The 25,498-nt window shown below is 38.6% G+C and overlaps 1 protein-coding gene across 1 annotated transcript in view; it reads left to right on the forward strand.

Moving 5' to 3' along the window:
- Nucleotides 1-25,498, forward strand: part of THSD7B (thrombospondin type 1 domain containing 7B) — a gene marked incomplete at both ends in the record, with an annotated part of 715,794 nt that overhangs the window by 132,711 nt on the left and 557,585 nt on the right. Inside the window, one exon of the mRNA XM_080799662.1 lies at nucleotides 17,906-18,716. Coding sequence (XP_080655788.1) covers nucleotides 17,906-18,716 — 811 coding nt within the window. The remainder of the gene's footprint in view (nucleotides 1-17,905; nucleotides 18,717-25,498) is intronic.

Raw genomic sequence — 25,498 nt, forward strand, 5'->3', positions numbered from 1 at the left:
CAATACTCATTCCCATTTACAATACTCTGCTGTCCATGAAACATCCAGTTTTCAGTGTGAAAAATTTTTCTAATCTAGTGTTTCTAAAGCCTTTGTACATTGGTTGGAGTAACTACTGATTATTCCTTATATTGATAAGATTTTAGCTAAGTCTTCTTTTCCTAGGCGATTCTAAGCAGTCTGAGACCAGAAATGGTACCTTAGAATATGAATTTTTGATATTTCTGATATAATTCTGATATCTTTGTTTTCTACATAGCAGTCACTTAATGCAGAATTGAATTGTTTATATATTTAAGTATTTAAGTACTATAGATAGTACTGTAATGCAATTTTTAGTTAATACTGAATTCATATTTTATATGGGTGGATATTGTTTCAACTTGAATACTTTGTGCTAATATATTAAAGTGATCTAAATGTAAGTGAATACTAGATCCTTTTATGCAGACTAATGAAGATCCGTATGAAAGCAGAGCTCATGTTTCTGAACTGAACATACGTGTATATGGCATGTTATGAATATTGATCTTTTGTTCTAAAAGGACGGGTCTTTAGGGATCCATTGTATTTTTCTGTGTGAGTATAATCTGCTGTTTTTATTCTACATACTCATTTGTCTGAGAGAAGGCCTTATTTTCATTTTTCAACTAGTCTTAACCTGGAGGGAGGGTGGATCACAGTTTTGCTTTATGCCCTCCTCTCTACATCTCTCAAGACAATAAATATGGATTTATCTGACTAAAGCATTTTCTAGACTAACAAGCTGTATCTTAAGATTGCTTTTTCTCACGTTTCCAATTGTGTGACAAGGTGGTATAAACAGGGTAGTTATATTAGATGCATGTCTTACTGATAGTATGGAAAAGGTTATTCTGAGGACATTAAGAATAACTTTGGGGATGTTAAAGAGGATATTTAAAATGAGGCATGATATATAAAGGAGAACTGGTGTTGGTCATATCACTTGCAAGAAGAATAATCCAAAATTGTTCTTAATTTATATGTTAAGGTTTTCATCTTATTTAATCCCTAATAAAAATTAAAAAAAAATGTTTCATTGGTCTCTTCCTTTGGTGAATCAATGGATTTAATTAATTAATTAATTAATTAATTAATTTTTGCCCTGTAAAACTTCTGGCACGAGACAGAATCCTAATCCATAGTGTTTCATTTCACTCTGCAGAGTTTAGGGTCAAAATGGTCATATAGTTAGCTCTCAGTTTGGAATTTAAGGGGTATGTATTCCTCTTCTTCTTCTTTTTTTTTTTTTTTAAGATTTACTTATTAGAGAGATTGAGAGCATGCGCATGCATGAGCAGGGGGCAGGGGCAGATGGAGTGTGGGAGAGAGAGTCTTAAGCGGGCTCCCTGCTGAGTGTTGAGCACCATAGGGGGCTCGATCTCAGAACCCTGAGATCAAGACTCGAGATCACGACCTGAGATCATGATCTGAGCTGAAACCAGGCGTTGGACACTGAACCGACTGAGCCACTGAGGGGCTTTGTGTTTTTATAAATCTCTTACTCAAGAATGTTTCATGATTTCTGAAGTTCTAGAAGTGGAAAGTGATTAGAATATTTAACATTGGGGCGCCTGGGTGGCTCAGTGGGTTAAAGCTCCTTATTCAGAATCACTGCAACAAGGGGGTGAAAGGTAAACGGTCATGTTCAATCCAACGAGATGAAAGGTATCATTCGTCTGCACTGGGCAGCAGGTCTTCACTGCCCTCTCATGGACCATCTGCACTGTGGAAGACCCTGACCCCTTTCCTGGGAAAAGGGCCCCATACTGCCTTTGGCTGCCAGCAAGCCCTGCCGCTGGGCCCATTGTACCGTGTCTTAGCCTTAGACTGGCTGGGGCAGTTGGGTTATTCTGTTTGTCGTGTTGGGTCATTCTAAATTTGTGTTTCTCTGGGGGGATTAGATTCATCTTTTTGAGTATGTGAACAGACAGAGTCCATTTAATACAGGGAAAGGAATCCAACTGCCTCTAGCAAAGGCCTACACAGAAGAATGGAGGGCAGCGTTTCACTTCACATTCGCAATTATGTACCTTGGAGCTGGGCTCTGCATAGCAGGCTGCACTGGAGAGCTGGCTGTTGAAACAGCCGTGAAGTTGACAAACTCTGGTTTGCTGTTTGGTAGGACATAAAGGCAAGATTAAGTTATGTGGCCATTGCCCCATAGCTAGCAAGTGGGAGAGCTGCAGTTCAAACCCCAATTGGGATTCCAAAGTCCAGGTTATTTCTAGAGCAGAGGATGAGGACGGTAAAGTGAACCTTAATAAAGTAGCACTTAAACCTATGGGGAAAGGTGGGGCTCTGAAGATTTGTTTATCGAAAGTTAGTAAAAATGGGGGAAAGGTGACTCATGCAGTCAAATAAATGTTGCTTCAGGCAACAAGAGGTTGAACACAGAATCCTGAATAGGTGTCAGTGGACTAATATTGTTCTTTAAAATACACATTTTAAGGGCACCTGGGTGGCTCAATTGGTTAAGTGTCTGCCTTTGGCTCAGGTCATGATCCCAGGGTCCTGGGATCGAGCCCCATATCAGGCTCCCTGCTCAGTAAGTGCCTCTTCTCCCACTCATGCTCTTTTGCTCACTCTCTCTCAAATAAATACATAAAATCTTAAAAAAAAAACAAACACACATTTTAAAGATGGGGAACACAGGCAGAGTTCAGGCTCTTGGCTCACTGTCCTAGAGCTCCCCCTTATTACTGCTAGGATCCTGGATAGGTAATGTGGCTTTTTTGTAGAACTGACAAGTCACCCACCTCCCAGGCTTTGCGTTAGGATTAAATGATGCAGTGTAGATCAGTGGTTCTGACTTGTGGCAGTTTTGCTCCCTAGAGTACATTTGGCAATGCCTGGAGACTGGAGCTGCTATTGGCTCTTGGTTGGTGGAAGTCAGGGCTACCTCCGAGTATCCTACAGTGCGTGGGACAGTCCTGCATGACAGGGAATTATCCAGTCCCTAATGTGAGCTGCCAATTTTGAGATCAACCCTTGTGTAGATCAACAGTCTGGTAACAGACCATGCCTCCCACACGGACCCGTTATTCCTTCAGTGCTCACTGTGTGCCAGGCACTGTGTCAGGAGCTTCTCATACGTCATGTCTGTTGCCAACCTACAGGCTGAAATGATTGAAAATCAAGGCAAATCGTGCTGCTGAACGTCACAGAGGGCCGAATGGCAAAATCAAGATTTGGGGTCAAGTCTGTAGAGCTCCAGAGCACTTTGTACGAGCCTGCTTGCTCCTGTTTTAAAGTAGTTACCACGGTTGACTCTTTGCTTTAGGTGTTTGGAATTAAAAATAAACACAAGCATGTAAGGGTAGTGGGTCAAACCTTGCCTTGAGCAGAGCCTTGTGCACTCTGCTGTTCTTCTGTCCATTTTCCATGCCCAGATGGCCAGGGAAGGTGTTGATTTGCAGGTTGGGGGTGGCCATTCTTGCTCTCTGCTCCATCCTCCTTTGCTCATGCAAGGCTTCCAAAGCACTGACACTTCGTTCACATCTGCAGTCACCCCTGTAGAAGAACGGAAGATGGAACGGAAGGTTCTGCGCGGTACTGTGAGAGCTGCTGTGCCCCCAATGCTTATTGCAGTCATCAAAAGAAAGAGGCAGGTCAAAGAGGAATGGTGGTGTTTTACCTCCAAAGGGACCCTTCAGTAAGAATTTCAAAGGCCAGATAAGGCTTACCAATGTATTCTAATGGGAAAAGCAGACAGGGGAGCTGTAGGGTCACCAGCCCCCCAGTCTGGGTATGAAAGCTGATTTTCATTCTTTCTCTCTTCTTGTTGAACAAAGAGGTAGCATTATCTCTTTCTGGGACCCAGTATGTCAATCGTCCAGCGTACCCCATGGCTCATGTGGTCAGCTGGAAAAAAAGCAGAGGAGAGAGATTCATGCTGAGACTACATCTGTTTTGAACAGAGTAAAGGAAAACCTCAAGTTAATCTTAATGTAGATTAGGAAGTGTGCACTTCAATTACTTCAAAGTGGCACAGGCTTTTGATAATGTGTTTCATCAGGATAGGAATTATGAGGTGCTCAGACTAATTCTCTGAACTCACAAGGGGGATAAAGTTCTAATAGCGTGTTACAGTAAGTTAGTGCCCAGGGAGTAGAATGTTATGGTCCACATTAAATTTCCATACTTAGACCATGAATTACATATTGATTTTTGGAGAACAGAAATACAACAGAGTACAGGTTGACAGTGAAGGTAAATTAATAATTATTTGGATGATTCAGAAATATTTTTCTGTGCGTCATCAGTTTCTGTGTGGTCTCTGTGTGGAGAAAGAACTGAGCTTCCTTAAATGTTGGATATCAGACCTCTGATATGCATACGGAATAGTTCTCCCTTTGTCTTTGGGTAGGAGGAAGAGCAGCCGAAAAATACTCCTTAAGGTTCCTGGTGGGGGGATGGGGGTGGGGGATACAGATAAGCCATCCTGTCTGTCACTGCGGCAATGGATTCTAGTGGTGGGTATTGATTTGTATTAATGAAATATAAGAGGTTTAATAGAATGAACAGGCAACATGCATATATACGTATGTGTGTGTGTTTATATCCTTACACACACACTCATACATATACATTATATCTAATATGATTATATAACAATCTGTTATCATATAGCATATGCATTTATGTATACTACATAATACATATATAGTTAAATATATCATGCATGTCGTGTGTAGGAAATAGAATTGGCTGAAATATAACTCACACATTAATATAAAATTTGTATTGTATATATTATATGTTTAATATAATATATGAATGTGATTATATAAATGTATAAATATATTTAAATCAATTCTGTTTATTGTGGTATTACAGAATATCACATTTACAGAATGTTCCTGCATGGAATATAGAGTTGACAAATCTGTGTTCAAACTTTGAGTCAATGATTACATTATTGCAATCATACTATAACCCACTAATACGTGGCCAATAAAGTACATCTTGTCATATCCTGAAGTAAAATCTAGCACAGCACAATCTATGTTTGAAATGACATAGAAAATCTAAAATTAGAGAGGTGGACCATATGCAGGACTTTTTTTTTTATTGGGCTGTGAATTAGTGACATGTTCAGGGCTTGTTCTGAGTTGTTTCGTGCCTTTACAACCTTAAACCTCATCACGGTTCCTTGCACTTTGATCTCATGTCCTAGGTCTTCGAAATTGCCTGGCTAACACCTAACGGACAGATGGATCTCTGCTATGTGTTTTATATCTGTTTCATTCTTTGTGAACAGGTGGCAGATCTTAGATTTATTCTGATGTGTGGGTGACTTATTATAAGTCATCTTATAAGTTAGACTTATTCTGATTTATACTTTGTGGTCTAGTGTGTTTGTATCCTGAGAGGATATAAGTGCTAGGCTTTGGATTGAAAGTTGCATTGGACCTTAAAGTTAAAATGATACTTTTATTTCATGTTATTTAAAATCATTAAGGTTAAAAAAATATAGTCAACAACCTCATCTAAGGGAAAAGAGTCACCCATGCAAAATTTTATATATTTATATATTTTTTTCCCTCCAGGAAAAGAATGATGTAGGGAAAGATGTTTGTGAACCATTGCACTCTAGGAATAAATTCTTTGGAATTCAGAATGTGTATTTAGAAAGCATTGAGGACTCCTGGAAATAGAAAACTTTAAATTTTATTTAACTTTGCTTTGTCCCCAAATTTATTTAATAATAGCACTCCTCTCTGCGTACTGATCTCAGAGGATGCAGCTGTTGCAGTGAACACATTTTGGGATTTCCTGAATGATGGTATGTTATCTTTGGCTGGAATCAGATGAAGTGGTTACTGCAGGAAAGGCCGGAAGGCAGCTCAGTCCTTCCTTATCCCCAGAAGCTGTTAAAATTCAGCAGTTTTTTTTTTTTTAATCATCTGTGTACTAACATTAAGTCTATCAAATGATAAATGCTACTTTACCATAATTATTTTCATTATGTAAATGTAGACTACCCCCATAACTCAGATGACATTTCCTCAATTCACTTTCATTGTAAATTGGATTCGCACAAAGCACCCTGGGAAATTCTAGCCATGCAGGGGAGGAGGAGGCTAAAAAGGGTTGACACAGGCTTCAGGCCACTGCCTTGTGCTCACTCGGCTAGAAAAGGGTAATGAGGATGGATTTTCTCAGTGTGTTTTTGAGCCAAGGGCTTGAATGTCCTATGGGACTGTCAGCCCTTGGGCTGGTGGGGGATATGTTCATTATTGCTTCTCTGATTCCCTTCAGTTATTATATGTCGTGGTGATTATTATAGTGGGTACTCATCTCAGCTAAAACTTTAGGTGTACAAGAAATATAATTTTGTTTAACTTAGTTTGGTTATTTATTTGGAGCTCTTCTTACCAGCAGGGCCCCCACTTTTTCTTTGGGAGGTCCACCAATTCCTCATCTGTTCCTACTGGTCATCACCTCGAAGGTCCTTATTCCTGGCAGGCTGGCTGTCCTCTCTAGAATTCTGTGCTGTGTTTTGTCCTTTGTGCTGCTTTCCCACTGTGCTGAGGCCTTGGATCTGCAGGAGGTGCTCGGTGGCCGTGGCTTTCTCGGCCTGGACACCCCAGGCTGCCATTTCCTCTCTGGAGAAGCAAGATACATGGTCTCTCTGTCTCTGTTACTAACACCAATACCTTTATTCTCATCAGTCTCACTGCAGACAGAAGAAAGGGGCAGGAAGGAAGCTTTTATTTTTGAGCTAGGAGGTATGTGTCGAGGGAAGGCCATTCTTCCCTCAGAAACATCTGGCATAACCTTATGGACAAGACTTCTGGCAACCCAAAAGGCAGAATCTTGTTAGGCTATCTGTGCTCGCTCTCAAAAGTGTCCTCAAGGGGCACCTGGGTAACTCAGGTGTTTAAGCATCCAACTCTTGATTTCAGTTCAGTTCATGATCTCAGGGCCCTGAGATCCAGCCCTGTGTGAGGTTCTGTGCTCAGTGGGGAATCTACTTAAGATTCTCTCTCCCTCTCCCTTTGCCCCTCCCTGTCCCCCTGTCCCTCCCCGCCCTGAAACCCCAACTCTGCAAGCATGGACGGTCTCTCTTAAAAAAAAAAAAGTCTTCCAAAAAAAGTGTCTTCCCATCACCTTCTAATTAAAATCTGTGTTTCTGTAAACAAAATGTACTTCTTAAATATGTTTTTCCCCTCCCCCAACCCCACACAAAGGTGGGGACTCGGTCTCTGACCCAAACTCGACCCCTCAGCATAACAGTCCCACTCAAAGCTTCACTAGGGTTTGAAAACAAAGACATTTTACACAGAATACTTCAGAGTCCAGCCAGGAACCTGCATCCTGGCAGAGTTCTTGATTTTCTTCTACTCCTCTCGCTCTTCATGTTCCCCTCCTCAGGCAGAGGAGTGTTCCAGATGAACAGTCTTTCAGTGCACTTTCCAGACCCTTCCCTTCTTAGGTCTTTTCCTGGGTGTTACAGAATATAATCATATCAACAAACTCTACAGTGATCACATTCACTCTCTTTTCATTTTTTCTGCCAATTGTCCTGAAATTGGAAATTTAAGGCATCTGGGAATTCTGAAAATTAATTTACTTTGCAAGGCTGCTTTGAGGACTGAGTGACATGATTGTTAAAAGTGTTGTGCACAGTGTCTGTGCACAGTGTCTGGGGTACTGCTGTTGCTGTTGTACTGAAATTGTAACCACGTGATCATTTCATCCCTGGCCACTTTTTAGTTTTGTGAATTGGATGATAGGATCTGATACGCAATTCTCTGAGGGGAAAAAAAAGATTTGAATCCTCTGAGAAACAATGATAATCGTAGTCTTATTTGTTGAGTCAACTTTCTGGGTCATTTAGAATATTTGGATGAGACCTGTGTCCGAGGTCAAAGTTATTTCTGCAGACTTGTATTAATGGTAAAATTAGCATGCTAATCATGAGAAAACTGGTACCTCATTCCTCAATGCGGGGGCTTTGTGGAGTCTGGAAAGAAGCGGCCCAGAGAGCTGCAACAAAGAATAATGGACGTTACAAACAGGGTTGTGGAAAACAGTTACTTAAGAATTCTATTGGGCATCACGCTGAGGATTTCTTCCTTCAAACATATGCTAAGGAAACACAGAACAGACGTTTTTTGTTTTGCTTTGTTTTTTTTTCCTCTCATTTGGGCAAAACCATCAACTCATTTGTGTGATGAGTTTCCGGTGGTGACATTACTCCCAGTTCTATTTAGACACGATTCTGCTTCCTACAATGCCGTTTGCTCCAACTTCGATAATTGGTGGGAGGCTAACCATATGCCAAGCACTAGGTTAGTGCTGAGAATAGAGTGGTGAGTAGGACCGATCTGTTTCTGCCATCACAGAGTTTAGAATCAAGTGGGAGAGACAAAGTTTAAATTACACAGTTGGATTTGTAATTGCAAGTGTGATGAGTGTTTTGTAGAGGAGTAAAGTAGTGCTGGAGCATAAGGAAGGGTTCCCTAAGAAAGTCACTTAAGATAGAAAGAGGGAGAAGGAATCACTTTGGCAGTAAGGGGTGGGGCACGTGATCTGGCTCGAGGAATAGTACATGTGGCTGCCCAGGTATGGCAGGGAAGTTGGAGCAGTGGAGGAATGGAAAGATGGCCCCTATGATGGCAGAGCAGTGAGCGAATGTGGGTGGCCCAGGTGACCGGAAGTGAAGGGGTTAGGAAGGGGCCAGATCAGGTAGGCACTTTCATGTCATGTTAAAATTCTTTTCTTTATCTTGAGAAGAATGGGAAGCTACGGTTGAGCTATAAGCAGAGAATGCCATATAGATGGTATGCTGCAACCAAAAGGGTACAAATTTGAATTTTTAAAAGATGTATGTCTATAGTATGGAGAAAGGATCTATGCCGGGGTGCAATGGCGGTGGAGGTGTACTTGCCAGAATGCCAGTCAGGAGACTACTCCTCTCTTTTATCCAAGAAAGGTGGTGATTTGGGCAAGGGGGGTGACACTGGGATGAAGAAACATGGACAGATTGGATTGATGTTTAAGAAGCAAAACTGATGGGTGGTTGATTGGATGCTTTTTGTAAATAGAATCCTTAGGCTCTTTGTTAGACTATATAGGATAAATAGGTATTTATAGTGTTTCTAGATAGAAAATAATACTGTGATTATGTCACGGATCTGCTGTTTCTCAGGTATTTTTTCAAATCTGTAACTTGGAAGTTATTTTTCAGATGACAAGAGTCTCAAGTAGTCTAAAATTGCTGTTTCAAAACTGAAATAATTATTCCTTTGGGAAGAAAAAATTGGATGAACTAGATGGTTTGTCCACTCAAATGTAGCTTACGTTTTGTTCTCCCCCGCTTGTTCACCACGAATATCTGCTATTAGAGAGGAGATGTATTGAGAAGCAGATATACTCCATGTAACTGTTAGAGAATTGAAGTTACTAAGAAAAAAATACCATCTCAAGTATGCTCTAGTACAATTTTTATCATAGGCAAAATTAATCCTTGAGTTGCTTAATGATAAATAAAATGGATGCCACCCTGCCCTTTTGCTTCATGTATTTTTAAAGCCTACTTATGTATCTCAACATTGTTGCTTTTCCAGTGAACCTCTAAGGCAACAGTAAAAAAGACCTCCTTTATCAAGCCCAACATGTATTGATTATTCACTGTGGAAATAGCACTTTATTCTTTTTTTGGAGGGGGAGGAGCACAACTTAAGAATTTCAGCCTCCTAGGCACCTGTTCCAGTTCGCTTTCTGTGAAGTATAAAGCAAACAAATTTGTGGCCCTCCTGAAGTTTAGTCACTGCCCGAGTGGCCAGTAAGCTAAGGGAGAAAGTCCTTCAGAAGAACATCATGTGGGATCCAGCTTTCCTCTCTTTCTGGCATCCTCTTCCTTGCCTTTTCCACTTAACTGATACCAAACAGCTGAGTAAATCATTTTCTTCTGCTTCTCCAGGGAATCTCCAGGGCTTTGCTGAAGCATTTATTGTAAGTAAAGTCAAAGTTGAGTGGAGCCATATTTTTGGGATGAGAACACCCCATAAATATCCGTTGACAAGTGTCCCAGCCCCAGGAGTTCCGGAGCCATACCCGAGCCATGCCATTGAGCTGAGACCAACACAGGGGAGAAGGGCTTCAGGCAAGAGAGAAGTGGCTTTGCCCTGAGCCCCTCACACCAGCTGTGCCCAGAAAAGACCCTCTTCTAAATATAGTATATCTAATGGGCATTGCAAGGCTTCATTTGTTCAAGAGATATGGCTGCTAAAAGTAGTTGAACTGCAGTTGTTGTGAAAAAAAGGCATGGACTAAATAGAACTGGAGAGGCCAGTGTCAGGGCTCCTGAGCTGTTTAACCTGGTTTATTTTTATTTATATATTTATTTTTAGACAGAGTGATGTTGGAGGGGGTAGGAGGGAGGGAGGGGGTGAGAGAGAATCTTAAGCAGACTCAACATCCAGTGTGGCGCCTGATGCAGGGCTGATCTCACGACCCTGAGATCGTGACCTGAGCCAAAATCCAGAGTTGGATGCTTAACCGACTGAGCCATCCAGGCGCCTTCAGGAATTGTTTACCTGGAGCGTGTTCTTTAACTTCATGCTCTGATGGTCTCATCTAGCAAAGCAGACCAATATCAACAATGTACATATGGTATTGGGAAGATGGTAGGTGTTCAAAACAATGTTATTACTATTATTTGTTATAGTTACTCTAGGGATAGAGAATTCCTTATCAGTGCCAGGGCTTCATTTGTGCTCTAATCCCTTGGGCTTTGTTGGTTCTTTTTTTTTTTAAGATTTAATTATTTATTTGTCAGAGAAAGAGAGAGAGCGAGAGCGCGCACACACAAGCAAGGGGAGCAACAGGCAAAGGGAAAAGCAGGCTCCCTGCTAAGCAGGGAGCCTGATGTGGGACTCCATCCCAGGACCCTGGGGTCATGACCCAAGCCTAAGGCAGATGCTCAACCGACTGAGCCACCCAGGTGTCCCCCCTGTTGTTGCTTTTTGTTCTTGAACAGTAGCTTAGTCTGTGTTCTCAAGCATGCAGAGGCAGAAAGAATTCCATTTCACATAACACATTGTGAAGGGCCCCTGGGAAGAACTCCAGGTGCAGGAGACTGAAAACTCTCAACATTCACAGGTAGCTTGTTGCTTGTGTTTTACTGTCTTTATGTAATAATCTACTTATTTTTATGTTTTTCCTCCTTTCCCTCCCACACATCTTGGGTCACAACCATTTACAGAGCCCTTACTCTCCCCTTGCAGTCTTAGGACGTTACAACAGAAGCCAGCATGATATAGTGTACAGATCACTGGACTGGGCGTCTGGAATGGAACAGTCCATCCCCTTTCTGCTCCAAATGTCTGTGTGACCTTGGGCAACTCATTGGGTTTGTCTGGGCTTCGTTTCCTCCTCCAAAAGCCGTGGGCTGTCACATTACCTTTCCCTTCCCACGTTTGAGGCAGTTAGCAGGCCATAGGTTTTAGTGATTGGAAAGGACCCACTTTATGTCAGAATGTGGTTGAAGAATATGAGGTTTGAGATTTCCTTTTAGGCTTCAGAATTTTTAGAAAGTAGAATTCAAACCAGAAATATTGATAAACAATTTTTAAAAGGCGGTTTTCTGTCTCTGTGGTGTTTGCATTAGCTGATGAGTCTTTCAGATATATTTGTAATCTGCTTTGCTGTCAAGCTACTTTTAATGGATGTTCTAGCCACTGGCAACTAATAATTTGTAATCATAAATGATAAGTAACAGAGGCACTTTGCTTTTCAGTCAGAGACATCTGTCCACAAAGATGAAATGGACTTAGAACGTGCTGTTAGGTGTCAAACAAAAACACAATCATCCAGAAAGAGCTTGGAATGTTAGTAACAATGCTTTATGCTTTCTGGAAGTATAAATATTCAGTCTGAATGCTCCGCGGTGTCCTCGCGTGGACTCATAAACTGTCTTCAAAAGTAAATCTTTGTACCTTTGAAAATGAAGTTACATTTGGTAGCTCTGAACTGTTGCTATTAAAATTTTCTAATGAGAATTATTGGAATACTTTAGCACACCTATCCTTCAGACCACAGATATGTTTTGAAAATAGTTTTAGTATTAATAGAGGATTTTTTTGGTTCCTGTAAAAATAAAATAAAATAAAATACATTATGGTTCTAAAATAAAATACCTTATGGTTTTAATTTTTAAAATAAAAATTAAATAAAATAAAATTTTAAATAAAATACATTATGGTTTTAATTTTTTCTCATTTGAAATTTTTTTCCATGTTTTTCCATTTTCCATGTGTTTTTCTTGATATCCAATGCATAACTCAGTAATATATATATAGTAATATAGTTATATATGTATATACATATACATATGTGTATATATATAAAATGAACAGGTTTTCTCTGTAAGTTTGGGATGTGCTGCATGGCTTTGAGCATTCTCTTCTAGTAGGAGTAATTAATTAAGACTATAAATTCAAAAATGCAGACTTGAAATTGGCCATCTCTTCTGGCTTCTAGACGTGTCCCTGCCTCCAGTGGTCCCTCTCAGTTTCTGGTTTGCTGCTTTAGGTCTAATGAGCTCTGGGAACCAAAACATTCAGTGTTCAACTGTGTACCAAGTAAGTGTAGGTAGGCCTGTAGAATAGACCAGATGTCCTCGTCAGGAGGAAACTGGCATTACATTTAGCACACAGATATTGTAAGAGATACTTGGTGTCTTGTTTATTTTTATATTTCCAGACTCTAATACACTACTTGTCAAATAGCAGCTGATGAGTAATTGTTATTTTAGTGAATGAATGCTCATACGCTACTCTTTTCTCATTCCTTGGGTTCTTTGATTTATTTTAGAAAGCGTGATTTCTTAGATATTTGTCGACTGTGCAAGGGAAGCATTACTTTAATTACTCCACGCTAGACAAGAAGGCTTTTTAGGAAGTGAAAGCTACTACATAAATTTCAAGGTATTTCTTGGAGGTGAGACATCTTACCAGTGAGTCAATGTTGTTTTATTTCACATTTTGTAATGTGGAGGTTTATGAGTGCTTTGGTATAGTAATTATCCACAGATAATTTAGTTAAGATATTAAAGCTTTGCATTCACATTCCTTTCATGCCTCAACCCCGTTGCCCAAGTTAAAAATAAAGCAATGTCAGGATAATAAAAGCTGTGGTTGAAAAAAAAAATGCACAGTAAAATAAACATCTTTTCCTATTGCATGAATGGTATTAAGTCAGGGTTGCTGCCTCAAATGGTGGCAAATGCTGTGCAAAAACCAGAATATGTTTGTTCTCTCTGACCACTTAAGTTCCCTTTTTCCTTTGTTGTAGGCATTTTAGAGAATGCCACACCTAAAATTCAGGCACCCAGCAGGTCGTTTTCAATATGAAGATTTAGATTGGGAGATACATTCATCTCAACTAATCCACTTAAGGGTAACTTAATTAAGAGAATAAAACGTGCCAGCACTTTTCTGGTTCTAGGGGAATATTACATTAGAGCATTCACATATTTGCACTTTCTGCAAAAACACAGGCAGGAAAAAAAAAGGAATCACAGTGTCTTAAATGTGAATGCGATCCAAGAATTCATCCATGCCACATTTCTGCATCCAAAGATTTTACTTCTAAACCAAAATGTTAACGTGTTAATTAAAACTGATGTGATTTAAAATATTTAGCTGTTCATTCCAATGCAACTGTGTTTATCGCACAGAAAAGGTAGTGACTTGCAGGTGGATGGTGTTTTTATATAATGTTGGTCCAGATAAACAAGTACTGAATTATTATTCCTATTATACCACTGAAGTATTTTCTGAGAATGTAACACAGCATGGGTTTTAGTTTAAATGCATATTATGTCTAATTAAACTTTTAATCCTTTACTGGTTCTAAATTTTGCTTTATTTGTATTACTTGGGGCCTGTTTTCAATTAAGAAATACCAAATATGGGGCACCTGGGTGGCTCAGTTAAGTGTCTGCCTTTGACTGGGGTCATGACCCCAGGGTCCTGTTATTGAGCCCCAAATCAGGCTCCCTGCTCAGTGGGAAGTCGTCTTCTCCCTCTCCTTCTGCCTCTTCCCCTGCTTGTGCTCAGTTTCCCTCTGTCAGATAAAGAAACAAAATCTTAAAAATGATTGATGTTTAAAAGCATGGGTTTCCTATATGTTTCTTTAGATTATTTATCTCAGATATATATTGTGACTATAATCACATTTTATGTATGTGGAAAGTTTAAAGGTGATATTCATTTTCTCCATGCAACTGCTCAAAACTTTCATATGTTCTATTTCTGAGCTTGGACAGGGAAACAAGATTTCTCAAACTGTAGTTCACATTTTACTTCAATATGCGTGTTTTCTGAAATGGCCAAATCCCTCAGGGCTATGTGATTTTCACTAGTGTGTATGTTTAAAGTTCATAGGCAAACACAACTGAATAAATCATGGAACACATTTTTTTCTGTGTGCCCGAGAAATGCAAATTATTATAGTATTATAGGTTAATTGCTGAGAGGTCTGGTCTCCATCTTGTATATCTTGTTTGCAATTTGTTTTTCATTTATTCCAAGTGTACACAATTCACTTTGTATTTGCTTGTTACTTACATGTTGTTCAGTTGTCTGCAAAGTTTGCTTTTAACATGAGGAGAAACTATTCTCCTCTGACTGTGCCTTCCTAAATGTACTGACTAGTGCTTATCAGCATTTCCAGGGCTAGGAGGAGGAAATCGTTGCTCACATACTACCTTGATTACTTGTACTCATTTTCAAAGGAACAGTTCAGAGGGATCATAGCTAAGCTAAGAAACAGATCTACCTTGTGATGTTAGGATTGCATATACTAATGCACACCCTGGAAAAGACTCTTTTTTCAAATGCAGGGCAAGAGCCCATGCTTAGAGTCTCACAGATCTGGAGTCCCACTCTAGTCTGCCCCGTCCTAGCTGTGTAACCTTGGATGTGCTTTATAACTTCTCTAAGCTTCATTTCTCCAACTGATGAAATAAGCATTCTACCCCCATGTCAGAGGACTGTTGTAGGAATAGGAAGGAACTGGGCAAATCACTAGGGGTATATGACAAACCAACTCTCAGTTTGTTTGTTTTTTTAATGTCTTGATTTGCCTTGATTTGTAGTGTGGTGTAAATACTCTCATCATGGTTGATTTCAAAGTATGAATGATTTAACAACCACCTGGTAAAATTCTTGAATATGTAACAGTCCTCTAGTACTATCCAAGCCTAGCACAGCACTGCTAGCCCTTAACAAATGGTGATAATTACTTCTTAATAGTTATATTTTGTCTTCCCTTGATCTAAGAAAATTTTTGCTGTTTGATGCATTTCTATATAGACAAAGAATGTGAAGGCTAAGTGAAGGATAGTAATGTATAAGGTTTAAAATATTAATGATTTCAAATAATGAAAAAAATAGCTACCTTTGCAATTTTGAAAGTAGCTGAAAAACTTAGAAGAAGGAAACATTTTAATAAGAAAATGTGTTAGTAAAATGCTTTAAAAGTAAGAATAAAGATCACTTTGTAAGATGTTCTAGATGAATTAAATTTAATATCAGCTTTTTCAGATTGGTTAGAAATGGTTTGATTTCTCTGGTCTTTCTTTCTTTACACAAAAAGTCCTAAGGGGAAAATTGTGTGTATTTGATACGTTAACAAATAAAGATACGCAGACAGCCATTATTTAGAAACCTAGTACTTTCAAAAAGAGCTTCTTTCAATTTCATCCAGTAGCTGTTTTATGTTATTCAAAACTGGTTTTAGATTTTAAAGTTTGCTACAAGGATGTATTTTTGGAAGTATTTTTTTACTGAGTAACCATGGCGATTTTTTTTTTTTTTGACAATAATGAAAATTTGCGTGTGTAGTCTGACATGATGATGGACAAGGGATGGCGTACTTGAACTGAGATTGCTCCAGAACATCTGGACACATGAAGTCTGTAAATGACTTTCATGTAGCAATGAATATCTCAATTAACAAAGCACAAAATTGTGGGTGATCGAGGAGAAAATTATCAGAATTGTGGGCAGTTGATGAAATCAGCCTTGTGCTGAGAGTACCATTTTTTATGCGCATTTACTGTGCCCAGGAGCAGTCAGTGCTGGGACACTGCGCCTGGGCAATGTGTGGGTAAACTCAAGGGCATTTATTTTCTTTCTTTCTTTCTTTCTTTTTTTTTTTTTTTTTTTAAGATTTTATTTATTTACTTGACACAGAGAGAGAGAGAGATAGTGAGAGAGGGAACACAAGCAGGGGGAGTGGGAGAGGGAGAAGCAGGGAGCCTGATGCAGGGCTTAATCCCAGGACCCTGGGATCATGACCTGAGCGGAAAGCAGACTCTCAACGACAGCCACCCAGGCGTCAAGGGCATTTCTATGGGTAAAAGGTGACTTACTTCAATGAAACTCCTCTGTCTACTTCAGCAAGAAGAGACTCCAGGATGGGGCACTGAAAGGACATGGGGGTATTTTCTATGTTAATCTCACTCATAAAGTGACAGAAACCATTGGCAAGTAGGTCTACATATCCAGACAAGGCTGTGAGGAAGAACGCTTGTCCTGCACTTTAAAAGTGAGAGATCCTTACTGCAGCATATTGGCCACAACTTCAGATACCTGTATCTCTGGGGATGTATATGTCTCTTCCTAAGTGGGATGTACTCCATACACATTTCCTGTTCCTAGAGATATTATGGATGTGCATGAAAGCACATTTCATGAAGTTTTGGGTGTTTGATCAGGTTTGGGGGAAGAGAGAAAGACTGCACCTTCTTTCTCTTACCTAGGTAAATTAAAATATTTCTCAGGATGTGAATTGCCTTTATTATCACAACCTAGTGCAGGGGCAAAGGTTACATGGTTAAGCTGGTAAAGTTTTCTCAGGTTTATGTTACAATTAAGTAAAATGAAAGAGAGGAAACTATTCTTTTCTCATTGACACAAAATGTGATACCTTGCCATCCTTATGGAACATTGTATCATCAGCCTTCTGGGTAAGGTTGCCTGGTATGTCTATGGATTAGTTGCAAAACTGTGAGAAACATCAATGGATGTTCTTTTATCTGTCCCTTTCTTTGTGGGACTCTTTCCCATGAAAACATATTCATTAATTAAAAGGTTTGGTGTATTACAAACTAATGTTAGAAGCTTGACCCAGTGTTAATACCTATGAGAAATCAAAGTGGGTACATTTCAGGGGTCAGAGGGGCAGAATTTCCATAGGCAGTTCAGTGGTGCTGCTGCTGCTTTTAGTGTATCTTTTCCCATCAGATTTTTTCTTTTTCATGCAATTCACTCTGCAAGCAAAATCCCAAAGCGAGGACACATATTTAGCAAATGAAAGTATATTTAAGATACTTTGGCAGGTCATTTTTTAAAAACAGTTCTCTTCTGAGCCACCTGCTGTATTGAGCTGAAGGCTTGGAAACATGAAAAATCCTACTTTATTAAAGTCCTGGGTTTAGGGCTTTTCTTTTAGATTGAAACATTGTCTAGGAAGTATTAATATTGAGTTAGATATATAGGTTTTAAAACATAATGATTACAATAATACCAGTCATTTATTAAGTGTGTATTGGCACCACCTGTACCACTGATCCTCGGAACAGCTCTGCAAGTTAGTGCTTTTATTCTGTCTCTTAGATCGTTAAGGAAACTAAGGCTTAGAAAGTGGAAGTAACCAGTCCAAGTTGACATTGCTGGTTAGAGACCGAGTGGGGATTGTAACAGAGGCAAACTGATACCGCGTCCACGCTTTTAACAACCAGATTATATTGTCCACTCAAATCCGTAATTTCATACTGGTCGTGTTGGGAAGTGTTCAAATTGACCCATCTTTGTGTGGATGGAACCTCTGAGTAATTGACGCCCTTGTCTTTTGCCCGTAGGCCCCTGGGGAAGGTGTTCGGGTGACTGTGGACCGGGAGGAGTGCAGAGTCGCGCGCTGTGGTGTTTCCACGTGGAAGGGTGGACGAGTCCCCTATCTAACTGCGACGAGAACAACAGGCCTCCCAAGGAAAGAAGTTGCTTCCGGGTGTGTGACTGGCACAGCGACCTCTTCCAGTGGGAGGTCTCCGACTGGCACCGTTGCGTGCTCGTTCCCGCCAGCGCCGGCCAAGCCCTGCCTCGGACCGCAGAGTGCGTGACGGCGCAGCACGGGCTGCAGGACCGGACCGTGCGTTGCGTTCAGAAGTTGAACAGAACCAGGGTCGTAAATGAAATATGTGAACACTTTGCCCCTCAGCCCCCCACAGAACAAGCTTGCCTCATTCCCTGCCCCCGGGATTGTATCGTATCGGAGTTCTCACCGTGGTCCGAGTGCAGCAAGGGCTGTGAGAAGCAACTGCAGCACAGGACGCGGGCGGCCATCGCTCCCCCTCTCTATGGCGGGTCTCAGTGCCCCAACCTGACCGAGTCGAGAGCCTGTGACACTCCCATTTCCTGTCCTCTTGGCGAAGAGGAATATACTTTCAGCCTTAAAGTAGGACCATGGAGTAAATGTAGACTGCCTCATCTTAAAGAAATTAACCTAAGCGGAAGAGCTGTTCTGGATTTTAGCTCTGATTCAAAGGAGCGAGTCACCTTTCGACATCAAAGTTACAAGCCACATCACCTCTCCAAGCCCTGGGACTTAGACATAGGTTATCAAACCCGGCAGGTCTGGTGCACCAGAAGTGACGGAAAAAATGCCATGTTAAGGTAAAGAGGTCTTCGGTGTTTTTATCTTCGATTCACCTAGATATTCTACAACGTAATTTCATAAGGTTTCTTTATGAGTCCCTATGAAGGGAACATTATAACCAGGTTGGGATTTGGATTTTTAGAAGTTTCATCGGAGAAGTTTTCAGTTTCAGTTATGACTATTTCAGAGTATAGACCAGACAGGGCTCTGAATTCTTTCATAGTTAGTAGTGCAAGTATATAGGATAGGGCATATATTACCACGGTTTATCAAAATATCACCCAACTGAAATAGGTTTCTACTGTTACTACAGTAATAAAAGACTGAGCCCTTCTTTATAATAGTAAAAATTCCAATTGACTCTCAAACTTGGTATATAAATTAGGCAAACATTTATCATTTTCACAACTTTCATTTTTTTAAAATTTGTTTTTGTTTACTTTTGTTTTCATGATTAAGAAGGTTCTCTAACATTTTAGTTGTAGATTTTTTATTGTGGTAATAATGGCAGAAAGTTAATCCATTAACTTAATGGCATTAAGTAATAATTATTACTTATTTAATAATTATACATTATTACTTTTTAAGTAATAATGGCAGTAAGTTAATCCATCCAAATGAATGCTTTCAATGGCGTTGATTTGAAAAAACATTATTACCTCGCTCAGTAATAAACAGAATTACAAATCTGTAAAGGAACTGGACTACAACTTTTAAAAGGGATAGTTTAGGCTTAAAAATTATTTGTAACTGTTTTACTTTAAATTCTGGTACCAAAAAAATCATGCCATAAGTATATAGAAATATGCTCAAAGTTGTGTTTAATTTTCCCCAGAAGGTCTTAAACGGAAGCACTGGTATATTACCAAGTTTTTTCCAAATTTAAATGCCTTTCACTAGTGCTTTAAATTACAAAACAGTGAAACGCTCATCCCTAGAATTAATCATTATCATCAGTTACTGTTTTCTTGGAATCCACAGCTGGCTGGGAGAGGCTCAAAAGACTACCTCTGCTATTGAAGAACAAAGTAATGTGGTGATTTTGTTTTGTTTTGTTTTGTTTTTTTCTCTTGACTTCACAAATGAGCGCATTTTGTCTTTGCTGCTTCATTCTGATTTATGCCATATGCAATTGGCAAGTCCATTGAAAAGTGCTTTTCTGCCTTTTATTGTCTGCCCCTGTGAAGCCCAAAAGATTAAGCAGATGATTTGGGTGATTATTGTTTGAATGTGTGTGGGGGATTCTGTAGACACTGTTTTCTTAATATTCCAGAGAATGTTTTCATTTTTAGGCTGCTTGTTTTTGCCGTTTTGTTTTGTTTTGTTTTTTAATTCGGAGACTTTATTTTTTAGAGTGGTTTTAGATTTACACAGAAATTGAGTGGAAAATACAGTTTCCATATATCTGCTCATCACTCCCCTCCACCCATACAGTTTCATACATCTTGCATCAGTGTAGTGTATTTGCTACAATTTATGAGCCATATCAATATAATACTATAGTCCATAGTCTACATTAGAATTCACTGTATTGCACATTCTATGGGTTTGGACAAATGTATAATGATATGTATCCACTGTTACTGTATCATACAGAATAGTTTCACTGCCCCAAAATCTGCTCCACCTATTGATCCCACCTTTCCTCTCCCCAGTTCTGTTCCGTGACATTCAATGATCTTTTTTACTGGTTGTATAGTTTTATCTTTTTTCAGAGTGTTATATAGTTGGGATGATACAGCAGTTAGCCTTTTTCTTATTGGCTTCTTTGGCTTAACGCTATGTATTTGAAGTTCCTCCATGTATATCCATGGCTTGATAGCTCAGTTCTTTTTATCACAGAATAGTGTTTGTTGGTTTACAAACTACGCCCCACCCCCACCCCATATACACAGGGCAAGAAGAGACCAAAGAAAGAGGCAGACCACTCCAGATTGGTAGGTGGCATTTTAATAAGCAAGAGTACTTACTTACTAGGCTTGTTTTAGGTGGCTGCAAAAATGAGTAGGTCTATGAACCCACCTGCCAAATCTTAAAAGTTTATATAGAGGCCTTAGATGGGTCCAGTCACGTATCCCACCACCCCCCCCCCGCCCCCGCCCCCGCCCCCTATGGTCTCAAAACACATTACTCCCTTGAGGCTACATCCTTAGAGAAGTTCCCACTGTGTACAGAGCGTCTGTTCCCAGGATGGAGGGAGTGAGGAGCCTCCAGTTGCCCAGGTCCAGACCAAGGGTCAACTTAGAAGTCACACCCTCTTGATTACCTCCTCCAACAGTATTCTGTTGCATGGCTATATCACAATTTGTTATCCATTCACCTCTTGAAGGACATCTTGGTTCCTTCCAAGTTCTGGCAGTTATAAAGTTTCTATAAACATTCATCTACAGATTTTTGTGTGAACATACGTTTGCAACTCATTTGGAAAAATACCAGTGGGCACATTCCTGTATTTTATGGTAAGCGTTTGTTTAGTTTTGTAAGAAATTGCCAAACTGTCTTCCAAAGTGGCTGTATCATTTTGCATTCCTACCAGCAATAAGTGAGAGTTCCCATTGCTTCACATTCTTGCCAGCATTTGCTATTGTCAGTGTTTTGGATCTTAGCCATTTTTAAATAGGTATGTAGTGGTATCTTGCTTTAATTTGCAATTCCTTAATCACATATGATGTTCAGCATCTTTTCATATGCTTACTTACCATCTGTTTATCTTCCTTGGTGAGGTGTCCAGATCTTTTGCCAATTTTTTTAGTGGTTTTCTTATGGTTGAGTTTTGCAAATTCTTTGTATATTTTGGATACCAGTCCTTTATCAGATACGTGTTTTGAAAATATTTCCTTCCAACTGATGGCCTACCTCTTGAGTGTCTCAAAAGTGTCTTTCACAGAGAAGAAGTTTGTGTGTTTGCTTTTTTTAATCTTAATGAAGTCCAGTTTATCAGTGTTTCTTTCATGGACTGTTCTTTGGTGTTCCATCTAAAACAACAACAGTAAGTTCTCTAAACCTAAGATCAACTAGATTTCCTCCTATATTGTTTTCTAGGAGTTTTATAGTTTCACATTTTACTTTTAGGTCTATGATCCAGTCTAATTTTTGTGAAAGACTAAGGTCAATGTCTGAATTCATTTTTTTTTTAAACATGTGGATATTCAGTTGTTTTAGGATCATTTGTTAAAAAGACTCTACTTTTTCTATCGAATTGCCTTTGCTCCTTTACAAAGATTATTTGTTTTTATGTGGATCTATTTCTGGGCTCTCTGTCTTTATTCCACTATTTATCTATTTGCCAGTAAAACAATGTGTTAAATACTGAAGCATTAAAGTAAGTCTTGAAGCTGAGTAGTGTCAGTCCTCTGAATTGTTATTTTTATAATGTTTTATTGACTGTTCTGGCTCTTCTGTTTTTCCATATAAACTTCAGAATCAGTTTTTTCGATATCTACAAAATAATTTGCTGAGATTTTAGTGTGTGGAGCAATTTGCAAAGAAATAACATCTTGATAATATTGAGTCTTCTTCTCCATGTACCTGGAATATTTCTCCATTTATGTACATCTTTGATTTCTTCATCAGAGTTCTTTACTTTTTGTCGTGTAACTCTTATACATATTTTTTAGATTGATACTTACATAATTCATATATTTTGTGCTTATATAAACGTATTGAGTTTTTAATTTCAAATTCTAATTTTTCATTGCTAGTATACAAGAAAGCAAATGACTTTTATATACCTTGTATTCTGTTACAATCACTAGTTCCAGGACTATGTGTTATTATTGTTGATAAAGAGTCTTTGGAATTCTCTATGTAGGCAAGCATATCATTTGCAGGCAAAAGAAGTTTTATTTCCTCCTTTCCAATCTGTAGTCCTTTCATTTCCTTTTTTTGTCTTATTATATTATCTAAGACTTTCAGTATGATGTCAAATAGGAGTGATGAGGATGAACATCCTTGCATCATTCCTGATCTTAGCAAGAAAGCATCTGGTTTCTCACAATTAAGAATGATGCTAAATGTAGGGTTTTTTGGTGGATATTCTCTTTTTTAAAAAACATTTTTTTTATTTGAGAAAGAGCAAGAGATATGCATGAGTGCAAGCAGGGAGAGGGGCAGAGGGAGAGAAACTCAAGCAGAACCTGTTTGGGGTGGGCAGGGGGTGCTTAATCTCATGACCCTGAGATCATGACCTGAGCTGAAATCAAGAGTTGGATACTCAATCAACTTAGCCACCCAGGCCCCCCATGGACATTCTTTATCATGTTGAAGAACTCCCCCTATATTCCTGGTTTGCTGAGTATTTTTGTCATGCGTTGGTTTTGGTTTCTGTTAAGTGCTTTTTCTATGTGTATAGATATGATGGTGTAATTTTACTTCAGTCTGTAGATACATTAGATTGTGTTAGTTGATTTTTGAATGTTGAACCAGCTTTGCATACCTGGAATAAATTGCATTTGCTTATGATGTAGTATTTTTTTATGTATGTTGGGTTTTATTTGCTAATATTTTGTCAATATATTTTTACATATATGTTTATGGAAATATTAGTCTTAGTTTTCCTTTCTTATGTCCTTGTATGGTTTTTGGTAATAGTGTAATGCTGGCCTCATGAATGAATTGGGAAATGTATATTTTGCTTTGATTTTCTGAAATAAATTACAGCAAATTAGTGTGTTTTTTTCTTGACTGTTTGGTAGAATTCACAATTGACCCATTGGGACCTGGTGTTTTCTGTTTTGGCAGGCTATTAATTATTGATTCAATTTCTTTAATAGAAATACACCTACTCCTATTATGGATTTTTCTTTGTGTGAGTTTTAGCAGGTTGTGTATTTCAAGGAATTGATCCATTCACCTAATTTATTAAATTTGTCAGCATAGATTTGTTCATAATATTCCTTTAGTATCCTTTTAATGTCCATGAGATCATTTTTGATGACCTCTCTTTCATTACTGATATTAGTACTTTGTGTCTTCTTCTTCTTCTTCTTTTTTTTAAATTTAGTTAACCTGGCTAGAGATATATCAGTTTTACTGATTGTTTTTGAGAACCAGCTTCTGGTTTCAGATATTTCTCTACTGATTTTATGTTTTCAGCTTTATTGATCTCAGTTTTAATTTTTATTATTTTCAGTTTGCCTACTTCGGATTTAATTTGTTCTTCTTTTTCTAGTTTTCTAAGGCAGCTTAGGTTATTGCTTTTAGGTATTTTCTTTTTTCTCTACTATGTGAATTCAGTGCCATAAATTTCTTTCTAATCATTGCTTTCACTACATCCCACAAATTTTAATTAGTTGCATTTTTATTTTCATTTAATTCCAAATATTGTTAAACTTCTCCTGTGACTTCTTTGACCCATGCATTATTTCAAAGGGTGGTGTTTAATCTCCCAAGTATTTGGGGATTCTCCAGCCATATTTCTGTTATTGATCTTCTGTTTAATTCTGTTGTGTCCTAAGAGTATACTTTATATGATTTCTGTTCTTTTAAATTTATTAAAGTGTATTTTATGGCCTGAAAATGTGGTCTGTCTTGGTGAATGTTCTGTATAATGTTGAGAACAATGTGTATTCTGTTATTGTTGGGTGGAGTATTCTGTAAGTGTCAATTATATCCCGTTGATTGATGGTGCTGTTTGGTTCAACTGTGTCCTTACTGATTTTCTGCCTGCTGGATCTGTCCATTACTGATTGAGGGGTGTTGAAGTCTCCAACTATAATAGGGAATTCATCTGTTTTTCTTTACAGTTCTATCAGTTTTTGCCTCACATATCTTGATGCTCTTTTCTTAGGTTCATACACATCAAGGATTGGTATATATTCTTGGAGAATTGACCACTTTGTTGTTATGTAATATCTCTCTATATCCCTAACTGTTTTTCTTTTTTTTTTTAATCTTTTTTTTGTGATTTTATTTTATTTTTTCATTGTTCCAAGATTCATTGTTTATGCACCACACCCAGTGCTGCATGCAATAAGTGCCCTCCTTAATACCCACCACCAGGCTTACCCAACCCCCCACCCCTCACCCCTCCAAAACCCTCAGTTTGTTTCTCAGAGTCCACAGTCTCTCATGGTTTATCTCTCCCTCTGATTTCCCCCAACTCACTTCTCTCCATTTCCCAGTGTCCTCCTAACTGTTTTTCTTGTTCTGAATTCTGATTTGTCTGGAATTAATATAACGACTTAAGCTTTCTTTTGATTACTTTTAGCATGGCATTTCTTTCTCTATCTCCTTACATTTTAATCTACCTGTGTCTTTAAAGTGGGTTTCATGTAGATAATATACAGTTGGGTCTTGTTGATTTATCCACTCTGACATTTTCAGTCTTTTAGGTGGTATATTTGTATCATTGACATTTAAAATTATTATTTATATAATTGGGTTAATATCTATTACATTTATTGTTTACTCTTTATTGCCCTGTTCTTTGTTTCTCTTTTTGATTTCTTTTGTTTTTTTATCTCTGATTGTAATTGAACATTTTATATTATGCCATTTTGTCTCCTCTCATAACATGTCAATTATACTCTCTTTTCCTTACCTTTTTCAATGGTCACCCTAGAGTTTGCAATGTAAATTTACAACTAATCCAAGTCCACGTTCAAATAAAACTGTACTACTTCACACAGTACAAGTATCTTGTAACAGAATATTCCCAGTCCCTTACTTGCATCCCTTATAACACTGCTGCCATTAATTTCGCCTACCCATAACCCACAATTACTCAGTACATTGTTATTATAATTTTGAACAAACTATTATCTCTTAGATTAGTTATGAATGAGAAAAAATAAAATAT

The sequence above is a fragment of the Martes martes genome (assembly GCF_963455335.1).
Source record: "Martes martes genome assembly, chromosome: 3".
Classification (NCBI taxonomy): Eukaryota; Metazoa; Chordata; class Mammalia; order Carnivora; family Mustelidae; genus Martes; species Martes martes.